Here is an 18377-nt window from a genome sequence, read left to right on the forward strand (position 1 = left end):
AGTGGTTATATATACACACTAATAAAGCTTTGTTTATAGTGCGGCGTGTGGGAACTTATTGCGCAGTGATGCTGAAAAGATGAAAGTACATTCACGAAGTCAATGTTTAGTAGTTAATAACAAAGCCGAAACTTAGCATGACGAATCCGTTTCAAATATTTTGGTGTTGAGAGCGAGAAATTCGCTTTAGCTTCCAAAATTTCTGCTCCTGAAAAACAGCATTATAGCCATTTCGCGTAAGTCGGATCGCGTTGTAGGGGGAGTCGACTCTATTTATCATCTGCGTTTCTGTAGCTGTTTTGGAATTTTTTATGTAAATTTAAATTCGTAAGATTGCTTTGGTCATCTCTGTCAATTGCCTAACGGGGGAAATAAAGGAAGACTTCTGTTGAGGGACTGGGTCTCACACAAATGTCCGCTTATTAGATATATCCGCTGATTAGATGATATTAAAGGCTTTATCGCATATTGCGATCCTTCTTTAAAAAAAAAAAAATAACAATCGCAATATCATCAAGCCTTAGGCATAATAATCGCGAACGACAGGATCCAAGAAGCGAGGAGTGCATTTCATTTCAATCTAATTATTAGTTTCTCCGGACTCCGTGGCAACGGCCGCCAAGCGTGACGTCACGCAGCCCCCATTTGCGTTGCCTTGCAAATGGGCCGTCCGGTAATGAGGCGCTATTCCCGGACGCGTCCGGTCACGCGCCGCCGGGGAAGCGCCCTTTGCTTTTCCATATTTAACGGAAACACGTGTTACCCGGACTTGGGAAGCGATTTTTAAACGATCGAGCTGAAGATTCGAGTCTGCGGATCCAACGAAAGATAAGTCGCTCGATAGTGTCGTGTGAATGAATATATATATATATATATATATATATATATATATATATATATATATATATATATATATATATATATATATATATATATATATATATATATATATATATATATATATATATATATATATATATATATATATATATATATATATATACAGGGGTGGACAGGCCAGGTCGGCTAGTCGGGGATCCCCGACTGGGCCAACCGTCGAGTGGGCCACTTCAAGCAATTTTTTTATTGAACTTAATACATTTAAATAAGCGTCAAAAAAAAAAAAAAAACATACAATTTGTTTACTCTATGTGAAAAAAGCTCTTGGAAAAGGTTTTTTCTTTTTTTTCCATCCTAAGCAGGGACCAAAGTAAATAGCCGAAGTTCACACGTGCAAATGCTTTCCTCTCTTATCCACTTTCTCTCTAATTTTTAGAGCTCTGGGGCCATGGCTCCCATATTGAGGAAAAGGAAGAGGGCCAGAGAAATCGGGGTCCAACGCGGCCTGAAAAAGGGCCCGGAACGAAAAAAAAGCGTTAAAAACGAATATTTGATACATGAGCAGTGGCGTGCACGGAGCCATGTTGGCCCGGTTCCGAGCCTGAAGGAGGTCCGAGATATTTTAAATGAGGGGTGAAATATACGTAGGGACGCTGGGGTAAACAAGTTAGAGGGGGCCCGTAAAATTCAGTTGTGACGGGCCCCAAAATTTCTGTGCACGTCCTTGGTATTCACTAATTGTGACAGATTCAACTAAATGCCGTCAGTTGGCAAGATATTTCATTGGTCAATTGTAAATCATCGCTCTACGAGTCTGGAATTAGAAACAGGAAAAATGTCGACTAAGAAGAGAGAGAGAGAGAGAGCTCCTGAACACACACATAGGCGGATTTAGGATTGAGTTCCAAGGGGGCAAGGTTTTTGTTTGTGAGCAACGTTAGTTGTAATCAGTAATCAGGACAAGCGTTCCGTGAAAATGAATCTGGTCAAAACAACTGAGCATGGCGTTGCGACCGGTTTGAGGTGCCATCTGGGAGTGTAAACTATCTACGATAGCGTTTTTGAGCGGCTACAACCATTTTAAACTATATTTTCGCTGTTTAGGCCTTATTACCCGACAGGCCTTAATACCCGCACCTACCTTACTTTTAATAAAGTAGACGGCTCGCATAATGATTCTTATTACAAAAATAGACCTCCAAATTTTTTATTAAAATGTGTTGCTGCTGTAAATATGGTACATACTGTACAGAAATGAGCAAATTAGTATTCATGAATATTAAGACAGAAAGTGAATCTAATTATTTAAAGAATTATTCAATTTAAAATATTCATGATAAAAAGAATCAGTTTTATCAACAGAAAGGTCTCAATCAAAATACAGTGAAATCCCGTTACAACGAACTTCAAGGGACCGCAAACTTTGTTCGTTGTAACGGAAATTTCGTTGTAATGAATTAAAATAATGTAGTGGCAGTTATATAGGGACTGAAAGTGTAGTTCGTTGAAATGGAAATTTCGTTGTAATGAATTAAAATAATGTAGTGGCAGTTATATAGGGACTGAAACTGTAGTTCGTTGTAACGGGAATTTCGTTGTAATGAATTAAAATAATGTAGTGGCAGTTATATAGGGACTGAAAGTGTAGTTCGTTGTAACGGGAATTTCGTTGTAATGAATTAAAATAATGTAGTGGCAGTTATATAGGGACTGAAAGTGTAGTTCGTTGTAACGGGAATTTCGTTGTAATGAATTAAAATAATGTAGTGGCAGTTATATAGGGACTGAAACTGTAGTTCGTTGTAACGGGAATTTCGTTGTAATGAATTAAAATAATGTAGTGGCAGTTATATAGGGACTGAAAGTGTAGTTCGTTGTAACGGGAATTTCGTTGTAATGAATTAAAATAATGTAGTGGCAGTTATATAGGGACTGAAAGTGTAGTTCGTTGAAATGGAAATTTCGTTGTAATGAATTAAAATAATGTAGTGGCAGTTATATAGGGACTGAAAGTGTAGTTCGTTGAAACGGAAATTTCGTTGTATTGGTATTCGTTGTAACGGAGTTTCACTGTAGTACCTAAAAAAATTTATTGCGTTGAAAATAATCAAGCTTATGAAAACAAAACTCGTTGTACAAACACATTCAATTTGTTCTATTCTAAAGCAACATTTCCTGTAGTTAAAGATATTCTGTCTGACTATGCTTTGTTTTTTCTTCTTTTTTTTATTCATCAGCAACTTGAAATAAAATGTTAGTTTATGTTTTCGGTATTTAGAAATAGAATGCGTATTGCTTGTTTATTCTATCCCAGCAAAACAAAATGGCGAGCTGCTACCAGCTGTTGATTGCCATCACCTGGTGCTTGAAGGTTTGCTGCGTTTAATATTCCCGCGCAGATGTAACAAAGAAAATAGACTGGCAAAAATCAACTCATTGAATTGAAAACGGATGGGGAAAGAAAAATAATATTAAATGGAAGCGTTGTCTTAAGGAGTTAAAAATATCTCCCGGTGTTTTTTGTACTAAGAAAAATATTCGTCCTGTAACGAATTGTTTGAACACAGATTTTTTTTTTTGAGCAATCACGATTGCTTATTGTTCTCACTTGACTGTTTTGATGTCCTTTGATTTTATTTTCCCACCCTCTGCAGCATCACCGTCGACCGGGTCCTCACGATGCTGCTTCTATAGCGAAAGCCCTCTCCAGGTTGCATCCATGTCCTACACACACGCGCATACATACACAACTACACACACACGCACACGCACGCCCACACAAACACATACACACAAATACACCTACACACACACGCACGCACACACATATACACACATACACCTACACACACACACGCACGCACACACATATACACACATACACCTACACACACACGCATGCACACACATATACACACATACACCTACACACATACACACAAACACCTACACACACACGCACGCACGCACACACATATACACACAAACACATACACATACACCTACACACATACACAAACACATACACACATACACCTACACACACACGCACGCACGCACACACATATACACACAAACACATACACATACACCTACACACATACACAAACACATAGACACACAAATACATACAGACACCTACAAATGCACACACACACAAACACATACACACACACATACAAACAACTACTCACACATTCATGCCTGCACACAGACACAAACACATATGCCTACACACTCATACACAGACCCCCCCCCCACACACACATTCATACACACAACTACTCACACAATCATGCCTGCACACAGACACAAACACGCATGTCTATACACACATACACACACATAAACACGTACACACACATACAAGCAACTACCCACACATTCATGCCTGCGCACAGACACAAACACATATGCCTACACACTCATAGCCCCCCCCCACACACACATTCATACACACAACTACTCACACACTCATGCCTGCACATAGACACAAACACACATGCCTACCCACACATACACATACCCCCTACACATATCCCCCACACACAAACAAACGCGCCTACATACACACACTCGTAATTGCGAAAAACATATAATTTGAATTCAAGATGTCAAAGTTCAAATTAATTTTTTTTTAGTCTTATTTCGAGTTTTAGATTCGGCTTTTTAATCTTTAATGTCTCTTTGACGAAAAAAACCAGCCTTGCTCTTGCATCAATCGGCATACTATAAGTGGAATTAAATTGTATTAAATTATGAGTAGAGTATGTTTTGTGTCATTTTTAAATAGGATCGAATTTATGTCGAATCAAGGGGCAAAAAAATTCTCAACCTGACCTTTTCATATTTTCATGAAACTTTCAAAAAATTTCTCTTCCGCTTCTTAAATTTGTAAATAATTTTGAAAAAATAAAAAATCAATCATTCATAACTTATGATTTTGAAATTCGTTAAAAAGCATTTGTTTTGCTGGTCGGCAGCGCTTTCAAATGTTCAACTGCACTTCTATGAGAACTTCAGTCTTGTAAAATAGTAACTCCTTTTGAAATACAATTACGTGCTCTTTAATTCGATGTGTAATTTGAAAACCTTTTGAAGATATGTTTCTCACGAAATTTCAAAAATATTTGAGATAGTGTCTTTCATCTCAAAAAATGAGTGCTAATTAGGGGTGTTTGTGATCCCAAATTTCCGAAAATTTTGGGCTGACTCAACTAAAACTAAAAAAGTATTTTAAAAAAACTTTTAAAGTGGTACTTTTCAAATGTAAAGGGGGCAACTTCCATAAATTCCACTGTCTATGGCAAAAATTACTTGAGTTCACCATCATCCCTGATGCTATACCTTAATGGTTCCACTCTGATAGTATTTTTTTTTTTTTCAAAAAGACAATATCTCAAAAAATTGAGAAATTTTTTTTATAAATATTGAATTATGTGGAAAAAAAAATCGAAGAGTATTTAAGTTACTGATCAAAGTGCATGTAATTTTCAGCTATTACACAATGGGGGTTTGATTTATGGGGTTCGACCCGTCCCCCTTCTAAGTAAGGGTATGTAGTGATTTTTCCAACCTCCCCTCTCCCTCGGGACCCTTACGTAATTAATGAATGGCCCCTTGGGCCAAACTTGTCAGGCACGCGTGCCGCTACTAGTCTCGTCCCGATTAGTTGAGGCAACTTTTTGGCTGCTTCGACTCATCGGGACATAGCGAGCGTTCGCTGCACTTGATTCAACTCGATTCAGTTTTGGGGTTACAGTACCTCAAAAAAGGTCAAGCGATCAAAAAAAAAAAAAAAAAATAATTTGAATTTTGACATCTTGAATTCAAAATATGTTTTTCGCAATCACGAGTGTGTGTATGTAGGCGTGTGTGTTTGTGTGTGGGGGCATGTGTATGTGTATGTAGGCATATGCGTTTGTGTCTGTGTGCAAGCATGAATGTGTGGGTAGCTGTGTGTATGTTTTTGTGTGTGTGTATGTGTACGTGTCTGTATGTATTCGTGTGTGTATGTGTTTGTGTGTGTATGTGTTTGTGTGTGTGAATGTGTGGGTAGCTGTGTGTATGTTTTTGTGTGTGTGTATGTGTACGTGTCTGTATGTATTCGTGTGTGTATGTGTTTGTGTGTGTGTATGTATTTGTGTGTGTGTATGTGTTTGTGTATGTGTGTAGGTGTATGTATATATGTGTATGTGTGTAGGTGTATGTGTGTATAGGTGTATGTATGTGTGTGTGCAGGTGTGTGTATGTATGTGTGTTTGCAGGTGTGTGTATGCAAGCGCGTGTGTGTAGGACATGGACGCAACCTGGAGACGGCTTTCGCTAGAGGAGCAGCATCGTGAGGAGCCGGTCGACGGGGATGCTGCGGGGGGTGGCGGTGGGAAAATGAAATCAAAGGACATCAAAACAGTCAAATGAGAACAATAAGCAATCGTGATTGCTCAAAAAAAAAATTTCAAAACTAAAATTTATTACAAACGCAGGGGAAAAGTTTCATTGCCTTAGTTCTAAAAAAAGTTATGAGTGGTTTTAGGTCATGCTCGCTTTGTGTTTTCATGCAAAATAAAAACTTAAAATAGCTTTTTCTCGCTGATCGTTTATTTTTTTTGCGTTTTCGCTTCATTAGAATCCCTAAGGATTTTTTACTTCCTTTTACAAAAAAGGAAGTATTGTATTCGCGAAAAAATTTTCACCCAAAAATCGGCCTTCATTTCCATTTTGCTCACCCCCGAATGAATGTCGAGTTTTTCTTTCGACTCGACCGCACGTGGATAAGTGCCTAAGAACGTATAGACACGCGAAATATCCATTTTGACGATTCCCGAGTTAATTACAACGAGTTTTCTCGTGACGTCTGTATGTAGGTATGTATGTATGACGCATAACTAAAGAATGGTATGTCCTAGAAAGTGGAAATTTTGGTACGTAGACTCCTAGTAGGGTCTAGTTGTGCATCTCCCCTTTTGGTTGCATTCGGATGTTTTTAAGGGGGTCTTTTGCCCCTTTTTGGGGGAAAATCATCGTTAATTTCGATGTAAACTCAAGTGGTGTTATAATTTGGCGGACACTTGGCGATATATCGCCAGTCTTTTGGTCGCCAAGTTTTGTCGCCAACTTGGCGACAAATGTGGCAATTTTTTTAAAAAATCTGGTTTCAACTGGCCACTGTTGGTGATATTTAGAGAGTAAACAATTGAATCACATTAAAATTGCCAATAATGGGGAAATGACATTAAATTGGAGTCAAAGGAAGTCATGTGACGCACACATCAGCTCGTTTCTATTAAAGATGCAGCTTCAAAGAAACACTTTTTGCAGTCATTATAATATATTTAACAAAAATGTGCATTGGATAAGCATTTTATACATGACTCAAATTTTTAGAGCATATTATACCTTTAAAAACAAAGTAAAAAAAAATTACGATTTTTTTTATTTAATTACAGAAAATTTTCTAATCAATAAGTAAACAAATGAAAGCACAGATTTTTAGAGATGATCATTGTAACCGTTTAACAAAAAAGTTTTTTTTTAAATAAGTGGAAAAAAAAATACTATAAAATAAATTTTTTGAATTAAAAAAAAAAGAAACTGGCAATATTTTGTAAATAAATTATTGATTACGAAATAAATATGCATGTTATGGTTTCAAAGAAAAACAAAAAAAAATTAATTTGAATTTTGACATCTTGACTTCAAATTATGTTTTTCGCAATCACGTGTTTTTTTGCGTGTGTGGGTGGGTGGGTGGGGGGTGTATGCGGACGTGTGTGTTTGTGTCTGTGTGCAAGCATGTGTGTGTGGGTATGTGTGTATGTAGACGTGTTTGTGTCTGTGTGCAGGCATGTGTGTGTATGTGGGTATGTGTGTATATACGTGTCTGTGCGTAGGCATTAGTGTGTGGGTATGTGTATACATGAGTGTATGTGTGTGTGAGTGTAGGATATGGATGCAACCTGGAGAAGGTTTCGCTGTAAAAGCAGCATCGTGAGGAGCCGGTCGACGGTGATGGTGCGGAGGGTGGCGGTGGGAAAATAAATTGATAGGACGCCAAAAACAGTCAAATGAAAGCAATAAGCAATCGTAACTGCTCAAAAAAAAGAAAAAAAAATTAACTTATATTTAAAAAAAAATGTTTTGAAGGTATTGTGGCCCCTTAACTGCGCCAGTGGAGCAGGTGCTCTAATAAACTCGGCTTATTAACAGAAAAGTGGATTCAATATTAAGTTGCCTCGGATGAAGACAACGAAAAACGCTAGTCAACGGGTTGACGGGCAACTTTTTTTCGAAGGGTTGATTCAACCAACCGCCCCGTGTCTAATAGAAGGCCTTAGAGGCTTCAAGAGAAGGGCCGTGGTAGCCCGATCGGTAGAGCGTCGGATTCGGGGCCGGAGGGTCCTGAGTTCGAACCTTGATTGTCGAAGATCCACCGTCTTTAAAGGGGACTGGGCGATGTTAAATAGGCTCGTGGTCTCAATGTCCTCCAAGTGATACGATACCTCTGGGGTGCTAGCACCAGATAGCTATCAGCTCCTGAACTAGTTCTAAATTCTCATTAACAGTTCGATCCCGTGATGGTGCTGCCATCTATCGGTATACAAAACAATAGAGGCAAGGCACTTAGTATGCAGTCCTCGACATAAATACCTTTGTAGTCAGTTGTGACTCTGAATAGGAATAGGCTTCAAGAGAAAGAAATACACGATTGTAACAAAAAATAATTTAATAACAAGACATTGTGAATTTCATGACATACATCAGTAGACGGGCTTTTAGCCCACCCCAGTCCATTCGCCAAACAGGTACATTTTTCGATTGAAAATGTTTTCCACATAAAACTTCTTCGAAGGCTCGGATTATAATTTCGAAACAATGCCGTAGTTGCTCTAGGACATGCTTGAAGGAAAGGTTTCCGTTTTGATCCAACCACTAAAACACTAGGATGAAAAGAACAACAGATGTAGAATTTTTGTAAATTACTGCTCGGGCCAGGGGTGATTGTGAGTTCATCAAAAAATACCTGAAAGTTTCAAAGCGAGAGCAGGGGGGGGGGTAAACTTTGGCCCCTATTACTTAAGTGCACCTATGTCATAGTATTAAATAGTTCAATAGTCAGAGTCAAAATCGCGTGTGTACATTTGATTTAAAACTTTAATGGGTTACAAAGTTACTTTTGAGCTGGTGTTATACAAAATTATCTTGCCATTTGTCCATCTTAAGGGAAAGGTGTCCATCATAAGGCTCTTGCAGGTATATTTGATGAGTATTATATAATTTTTAAAAAAATGCGGAGGTAGGGAGATAAAAGCACAAAAATATATAATATATATATATATATATGATTCCGGTATTTTCGGACATAAAAATACCATAAATACGTCCGAAAATACCGGAAATTCGGTAAAATACCGGAACACAATCACCCCTGCGTGCTCGGGATTGTTGGCGCTCGAACGAGTTCTAATCAAAACCGCCTGAAAACCAGACAAGCATGGGTTATTATATTCAGTAAATTACCTCTTACTAGCCAGGGCTCAAGCAGAAATACATGAAATACACCGCCAGCTCAGTCATTTCCAGCCGAGGACTGCAGTTTCGTGCTTATTAGCACTCATCAGCCCGGAATAGGAAAGTGACTGAGCTGGAGATGGAAAACCTCTAAAGGAAGCCAAGAGTGCCAAACAAACTGGTAGCTAATATAGAACTAGCACTGACCAGACGAGTAACCGAAACTATGGTTCGGTTCAACTCGAAAATTGAAGGCAAGGCATGGTATATTCAGTAAGTTACCGCCCTATAGCCAGGGTTAAGGCAAAAATACATGAAATACTAATGTGATGAGTGCTAATAAGCACGAAACTGCAGTCCTCGGCTGGAAATGACTGAGCTGGCGGTGTATTTCATGGGTTATTATGATCAAGCGTCGGCGAAACGAGTTTTTTCTTTTTCCTTTTTGTTGAACCGGAGTGGTTTGTTCACACCAAAAAATAAATTTCAACCGAACACTGGCGCCTAGCTCCTCAATAAAAGGCACATAGCAGAAGCTTTGATCTACTAATCCCGTTGACAGCCCTCTGCATTTCTGCCGAACACTATGTTTTTGACTCTTTCCCCGAATGCCAACAACGCTAAGCTACACTTTACATGTTGTAAAACGCCACGTAGTAACAAGGACAAAATTTATACAAACCGAAGAAGGTGTTTGGAATCTTTGCCTTTAGGATGACACGTGTTCTGAAACGTCACATTCCTTTTATTACTTTCAGCTTTAGTGGGCATCGAGCATGACTGTGCAATGGGAGGCACTGGTTTGAGGTTCTTTTTGTGATAAGCCACGATCAAAAATAAATTTCAGAGACAAATATTCACAACAATAAACTAAATGGTACATGAGTTACATGGTTGTACATTAGGGTAGTTCAAATATACATGCAAAATAAAAGTATCTCTTAGATAACGGGACACCTCTCAATATCTTTAGACTTGTGGCTCAATATCTTTAGTTTCGTATTTCAACTGAAAGAGGGTGCTCCAACCCCTCCCCCAAACTTCATAAATATGGGAATGGGTTACTGTTTGACCGCGGATTGTATGTAATTTGGCAATCTGCCAAGTAAAGACTATTCCATCTGAATGAATCTAGCAGGGGAGAAGGGAAAATAACGATGGGAGTTTTATGCACGCGTTTTATAATGTCACTAGTGCCTTATTCATTTATCGCATTCTCAAAAACAAAATAAGGGAGAAGAAAAATAGTTACCATGGAAACAACAAAAAGAAAAGAAAATATTCTCATTTCGTTCAGGAACGTAAAAGCAAAATGGTAAGCTCAAAACTATGTTGTGAATAAATAAATCAATTCATTTTTGTAGTAAGAATACAGATCGAATAGACTTTAGATTAAAAAAATGTTGCTGAGGGAGGAATGTTACACAGGTTTTTACATTATACAGATCATTTCACAAATTTTGAAACTAATATTCACAATATATCTATATATTAGCACTTCAGAATGAGTTTTTTCTACAATGAGTATTAAAATCCTAACAGTAAAATTAGTTATTCACAAATAAATGTTTTTCACAATCAAAAGAAAGTGAATTATCCTGCACTTCTGCTAGCTTCATGGTTTGCATAACAGCTGTCTTTTCAAGAGCCATCTGGTATTTTCTGTTTTCTGTGAACACTACTTTTCATTTAAAAGCTTTGAATTAAAATGGAAAGATGAAAAACTGTTTCAAAATTTAATTTGCCTCACAATTTTTATGTTTGCAAGACAAACCAGAGGGAGTTTAACTTCAAAACCTATGGTTTACTTCTGGAAAGTTGTGCGCTTTATAGAGAATTGGGTTATATAGGTTGGCGTTATAACGGTCTTCTACTGTATTAGTAAGTCTAAAAAAAGGTAGAGGGTGTTCTGGACTCTTGCTGAAGAAAAGTTTGTTTGAACCACGCTACTGTGCAATGTGCATCTACACTACAGGATTTACATTCCTTAAACTTTCCCTCTTAACTCCCCCCCCCCCTTCTTAAACTTTATCCATTTACAAGGATTCTTTAAATGAAGCCTCAAATATTATTGCCCCGTGTACGATTTAAAAAAAGGGACAGCTGCAAACACACCTAAATGTTACTCTTTATGTGGACGGACGTAACTTTTATGAACAACAAGGGCGGATCCAGAAATTGTTGAAGGAGAGGGCGATTGTTTTTTTACTCTTTGGAACTTCAATTTCTTAAAACGTGTTCAAGGAGAATTGTTCAAGGAGAGGGGGATTGTTTTTTTTACTCTTTACTCTTTGGAGCTTCAATTTCTTTAAACTTTCGAAGGAGTGAACTGAACCCCATCGCTTACCCTTATGTAAGGAAAGATGCCTTACGGTTGTGTTTCTTTCGATAATTATCCAGGGTTAACCTTTGGGCCTATCCCTAATATCATCTAAGGTCGTCGACAATTGAGACTTTCAAACTTCCTTTTCGTAAAAAATAATTCCTATCCCCAGAGCAATAAGAGATGGTTTAAGTTTGCATTTTCAAGACTTCAATTCCGGAAGAACTCTGGAAAAAAACTTGCTTTCTTCTAACACCATAATTGCGTTTTTGGAACTTTAATATCAAAAATAAACTTGAAAAAAGGTCCTAGAATGGCGATCCCCCCCCATCACCTCTCCATTGTATCCGTCCTTGATAGAAAAATTATTTTATGGGCGTATAATAGATGATGGATGTCACTTGAAATAAACTACATCTCAAATAATGGTTTATGTTGGATTAGAAAAATGTGATAGTAGCAAATAGGCACTATGTCTAGCTCTCTATGTGAACGTAACTTTAATGGACAAACTGTTCTATGGACGTAAAATTGATGGATGTCAACTGGACTTCCGTGGCTCGAAATATACTTCACCTCAAATATTGCTTTATGTAGGATTAGAAAAAGGCGATAGCAGCAAATAAACACAAATCTAGCTCTTTATGTGGACGTAACTTTAATGGACAAACTCTTCTATGGACGTAAAATTGATGGATGTCAACTAGACTGCCGTGGCTCGAAATTAACAACTCCTCAAATATTGCTTTATGTAGGATTAGAAGAAGGTGATAGTAGCAAATAAACATATATCTAGCTCTCTATGTGGACGTAACTTTAACGGACAAACTCTTCTATGGACGTAAAATTGATGGATGTCAACTGGACTTCCGTGGCTCGAAATATACTTCACCTCAAATATTGCTCTATGTAGGATTAGAAAAATATGATAGTATAAAATAGACACAAATCTAGTTCTCTATGTGGACGTAACTTTAATGGACAAACTGTTCTATGGACGTAAAATTGATGGATGTCAACTAGACATCCGTGGCTCGAAATATACTTCACCTCAAATATTGCTCTATGTAGGATTAGAAAAAGGTGATAGCAACAAATAAACACACAACAAACCACTAGCTCTCTATGTGGACGTAACTTTAACGGTCAAACTCTTCTATGGACGTAAAATTGATAGGTGTCAATTGGACTTCCATGTCTTGCAATCAACTTCACAACAAATATTGTCCTATTTGGACGTAAAAAGAAGGCACCAAGTGGCCTTTCATGTCTTGAAATAAACGAATATTCTGGCTTGTGCGGACGTGAAGTAGATGATTGTGTCAACCGAACGTCTATGAAGGGAAATGAACGAAATATCAAATGTTTTCCGACGTGGACGTGAAAAGATGATGGATCCAACTTTCAAGTCTTGAAATATACGACAAAGCTGTCTTATGCGTACATAAAGTAGGTGGTAGTCTAACACATTCGTGGATGTAAAATAAATGATGGTATGATCTGTACTTCAATGTCAAAACAAATTATATCTTAAATACTGGACGTAAAAACTTTCATGTCTGGTAATAAACGACAATAGCGTCTTATGTGGACGTAAGTAATGACCGCATTATGTGGACTTGGGACCTTGCAACAAAACTACACCTCAAATATCACTGATGTGAAATTTCGAAATTGTTGTTTCTTTGCTGTTGCTCGTCTTGACCGCATATAGCTGCCTTCACTTGAAATAGCTCTTGAAGTACTATACTGAAATCAGCCAAAAATGAGTTCTGAACAGGTCTACAAACAACTGCTGTTACCGACGATGTGTATTTCGCACTTATTACTGTTACTCGTCTTGACCGCGTGTAGCAGCCTGCACTTGAGGTAGCTGCAGTAGAGCTTGACTTTCTCGCTAAAGTGTACAAGATCAGGCGACGACAACAGTTGTGGATGATTTCACAAACAACTGTTAAGAGTTGTAGTGTTGTACTCTTGGGCTGTTGCTCATCTTGGCCGCGTATCGCTCGCTGCCTGCACTTGAGGTAGCTGGTGCAGATCTTGACTTTCTCGCTAAAGTGTACAAGATCAGGCGACGACAACAGTTGTGGATGATTTCACAAACAACTGTTGAGAGTTGTAGCATTGTACTCTTGGGCTGTTGCTCATCTTGGTCGCGTATCGCTCGCTGCCTGAACTTGAAGTAGCTGCAGTAGAGCGTGACGTTTTTCATTAAAATGTCAAAACCTGTCGAAAACAACAGTTCTATATAGAGTTTTCGGTAAAGATAGACTTGATGTTAACAAAGAAATACGCCATTTGGCCGTATCAGCCACGTATTTGGTGTGTATAATAACAAATCAGAGCCAAGCGGGCGGCGAATATCCGTTCACATTCCTCACGCAGAGAAAATCGCAGAAATGACAAACCTTCTGGAAATCCATTTGTCTGGCTTGTCTTTTCGTTCAACCGAGTATAGGAGCTTCTACCAATAACTGCTACAGAGGATGTGACATTGCGTGCTGTTTGCTGTTTCCCATCTTGGACGCACATCATCGCCTGCTCTTCGAGTAGCTCTTGCAGTTCCTGACGTTCTCACTAAAATGTAAAAGGTCAGGCGACGACAACAGTTATGGACGATTCTAGAAACTACTGCTAAGAGTTGTAGTATTGTACTCTCGGGCTGTTGCTTATCTTGACCGCGTATCGCTTGCTGCCTGCACTTGAAGTAGCTGCTATAGAGCTTGACGTTTATATTGAAATGTCCAAACCTCTCGACTGATCTGGCCGATTTTGCTGAAAACTGTTGTAGGCGATGCTAAATTACCACGAAGTCATCGTTTGGGCTTCCACGTCTTACAGTGCGCCTCGTCCACCCACCACTTCCTGAGGTCTCCGTAGGACGAGGGGCGTTCGGAGCCCCGGTGCAGCCTGGCGCACAGGGCGCACTGTTTGCTGTTGCTCGCGCTGACCGCGTAGCTGCGCCTCCACTCGAAGTAGCTGCTGTAGAGCTTGAAATCCTTGGCGAGCCCGCGCAGGAAGAAGGCCAGGTGCTTGGGGCTCTTGAACGCCAGCGCGTCCACGAAGGAGCCAGGGGGCGCCACCCTCCGGTAGTCGGCCCCTCCGAACACGACCGGGACGATGTCGTACTGCAGGGTACGGTAGAACTTCTCCGTGACGTAGTCCCGGCAGATGGCGTTCTCAAACGACAAGAAGAAGTGGTACTTGGCGGCGAAGTCCAGCAGGCACCTAGCGGAGAGATGGAACCGTTTGAGAGACCATTTCACTCTATTTTGCAGAACAGTTATGAGGGGGAAAAGGACAAAATAGGGCAAGGCCGTAACCAGACTTTTGTTTCGGATGGGGTTTTACCAAACACATTTTTAAAAACATTTACTCCGTTTTTAAAGCATTTTGAATCTGTATAAATAAAGCAAAGAATATATGCTTGCGTTCAACGAACCTCACCGGTCGACCGGTAAGTAACCGGTTACAAACCGCAGCGTTGTACCATCTATCGGTTACCTCACCGGTTACCATTTTAAGCTGTTGATTAGAGCACGTGATCATTAGCTGTCACGTGATTCACTAACCGGTCGCTAGGGGTCGAGCTCGTCGAACGTAAGCCATATGTTATATGTTCCCTATACAAATTCAGTTTACTTCGGATCTCGATCCAATTCGGCAGGGAGGTACTCGGCAACTTGGATAAAACACTAGATGACTCACTCGCATTAGAGTGCAGTACATTAAACTGCTCAGGTAAGTGGTAAAATTAGCGTAGTTTTTCAAAATCTTTTACTACTAAAACTGCAATTCAATCAGCGTTCACTCCCTTCTTTAATAAATCAAATGCACTGATGCAATGACCAATGCTAATGAAGCAAACAAGGCAAGTTAAATTGGATACAGAAACATACAAATCAAACGGACATCGTTTTTCTCCGACATTTGAAGATGAGCAAAAACCCTGAACATGACCCCCGAAAGAAAAGAAAAACCTATTTCAGAAGGTGGTACAGTTTATGGGGATCTTCTGCTACATTAAAACCAACTGCAGTAGAGCCACATAAACCGTTTTTATCAAACCCATTATTTTTGGGCAAAAATCACTTCCCATCCCATAGAGCGATGCTTTCTTAACACGCATTGTGAACTTTTTTTAAAGCACTATTTTACATACCAAACGATACTTTTAGTACTCTACAATTGGTGTAGGGAATTCGAGATATCTTATTTCTGTAACAAAAGCAGTTCTTCCTGATAAAAGCGCAACCTTTTCTATTTGACATAAAATTTTAACTTTTAGGAGAATAAAGTCAACCCCGTGGGATATCGGGATCCCGCGAGAATGACTCTTTACAATCCCGAATTCTGGCGCGGGATTAAAAACCTTGACGAATATAGAAAAATAACATTTAAGTTGTTTGAGATCCTTTTTATGAATAACATAAAATGGTTTTAATGCTTAATGATGGCACAATATATTTATTTAATTGATTAAGTAGCATTTTAACGTGCTCTTAATATTTTATTTATCAAACGGATTATTGTAATAAAACTTTTCACGTTATTTAATGACTTTATTTTCTCATTTGGCATATTCATTTTAATGGCCCTATTTAAATATATTTAGCGGAATTGAATTTCAAAATTTCGTCGCAAATTTTAGTCATGTCTCAAAGCACATGTTTTGTTACAAAAAAAATCATTTAAAAGAAAAATTAGCCTATAGTATGGCCAAACAAGTACGTTCTTTGAAACTTTGACCAATCATGACGCGGTAAGGATTAAAATCTGCACCTAAGGATCGGACTAACACAAGTAGAAAAACGGTGGTTTTCAGAATATTACTGCACTGAATAATAGACTCTCATTCCGTATTGAGCCATAACCCCCAACGTAATTCTATGTAACAAAAAAAAATCTTCATAATTATTTAAGTGTCCGAGTCCGAATCTTTGTATGCGCCATACAAACGTTCTCCTTCAGAGTAGTGATAGTGTGACTTATACGTGAGTCTGGCTTTGGGGAGCAAAAAATGACACCAAGATCAGAAATGCGAATTGTGCAATAACGGGAAAATTTTTTTAATAAGCTGCAATTGAAAATAAAAGCATCAATTACATAGGGGAACAGTGATTTTGGTGCAAGAGTTTTTGGAACGGATTTTGAATGAATTTGCATACCTGCCAACCTCCGAGAAAAAAAAATCCGGAAGATTTTTTTATTTTTATCCACAAGATTTTAACGCAAAATAAAATCAAACAGGACACCTACCCTCTTTACATTTAACAATATATTAGTTATGAATTTCATATCAATTGAAATTACTTTCGTTTAGTAAATATTACTTTTATTGCTTTCTTTAAAAGTTTGGAAATAACATTTGTTACTCATCTTAAAAAAAGAACGAAGCAAAAACAGCTCGAATTGAGAGAAAGAGAAGATAATTGGCGCCGTAATTGTGCCCCTAGTTGCCCGCCGCGACGCTTGCTTTGATTAGATCCCGATGAAGTCATGCGCTGTATCACTCAGTGACGTCATAATCTTGCCCCGCTTCTTCTCGTGCCATTCTCTTACGGCAACCTTTCCTTGGCTACTTGGCCTAAAACGCGGTGCCGCGTTCCACAAAAGTATCGTTAGCGCCAAAATTGGCGAGATAATTATTTTTCCTACAAAACGTGAAAAATCCGGAAGATTTTGCTCATAACCGGAAAAACGGAAAAGGACATAAAAATCCGTAAAACTTCCGGGAAATCCGGAAGGGTTGGCAGGTATGAATTTGGTACCCTCAGTTCAAATATGACATCAGTTTTTGCCCAGTAGTTCAAATTTCTAAGATGTAACATTTAAATATACATAAAACGGGTTTAAGTTACACCTATAGATCAAATTAAACACAAAACGTGGATTTTTTATTCATACTGTTTTGTATAAATAATCAGAGCCTGATTACCAAACATGTCAATCAGGCTCCAGGATATCTAATTTTTTAGGGCCTCAAAATGATTAAAATTGTAGTAGTCTTACTTAATAAAACTCAGCTGAAGGAAATAAAGGTATTCTCCTTCATTTATTTACCTTTTTTTAGGTGTGCTTAAGTGTACATCCCAACAAATATTTTGAACGAGTAGATGAACCCTAAAATTGCCGCTCTTGGTTGTGCGTTAATGTTTATGTTCATAAGGTTTGACTTCAGAGGACCCCACAAAAAATGCCAATTTTGGGTCACCCACTTTTTTTTATCTGAAAATTTTTGACCTTAACTTGTTGGAGCGTTATTACTAAACTTGTCAAATGTTGACTAATCTGGGGAATTTTCCTTTAAGATACTAAACTGCAGGCTGCCTATACTTGCTTTAAATACGAAAAATGGAGATAAAACTGCACATCTTGGTTAAAACTGCAGCACTTATCTGAAAAAGTAAAGCAGCTATAGACAAAAACTAATTTTATATTTCGATTCAAAGCCGTTTACAAACTCTGGGCAGCAAAGAAAAAACAACATTTTTTTCGTTCCCCCGTGTTATTTGACCTCGTGTACCGATTATCAAAATAAGTCTGCCGAAATTTTAAGAAAAATCGTCAAATTTAGCAAGTACACGTGAGTCAAGGAATTCGTACATGATACGGTGTTGCAGATGGATATCCTGCCAGCATCCGACGGTAAAATCGCGTTATACCTATCACTTATCGCCAAGTGTTTAAATTTGCGTTT

General features: G+C 38.4%; 1 protein-coding gene across 2 annotated transcripts in view; it reads right to left on the bottom strand.

The window, feature by feature from the left end:
* Positions 1-11417: 11417 nt before the first annotated feature.
* LOC129232361 (alpha-(1,3)-fucosyltransferase C-like) overlaps positions 11418-18377 on the bottom strand; it is a 45836-nt gene continuing 38876 nt past the window's right edge. For both annotated transcript variants that reach the window (XM_054866512.1, XM_054866513.1), the window contains exon 5: positions 11418-14905. In XM_054866512.1, the coding sequence (XP_054722487.1) occupies positions 14491-14905 (415 nt within the window). In that variant the 3' untranslated portion in view covers positions 11418-14490. The remainder of the gene's footprint in view (positions 14906-18377) is intronic.

Source organism: Uloborus diversus, unplaced genomic scaffold (assembly GCF_026930045.1).
Source record: "Uloborus diversus isolate 005 unplaced genomic scaffold, Udiv.v.3.1 scaffold_12, whole genome shotgun sequence".
Taxonomy (NCBI): domain Eukaryota; kingdom Metazoa; phylum Arthropoda; class Arachnida; order Araneae; family Uloboridae; genus Uloborus; species Uloborus diversus.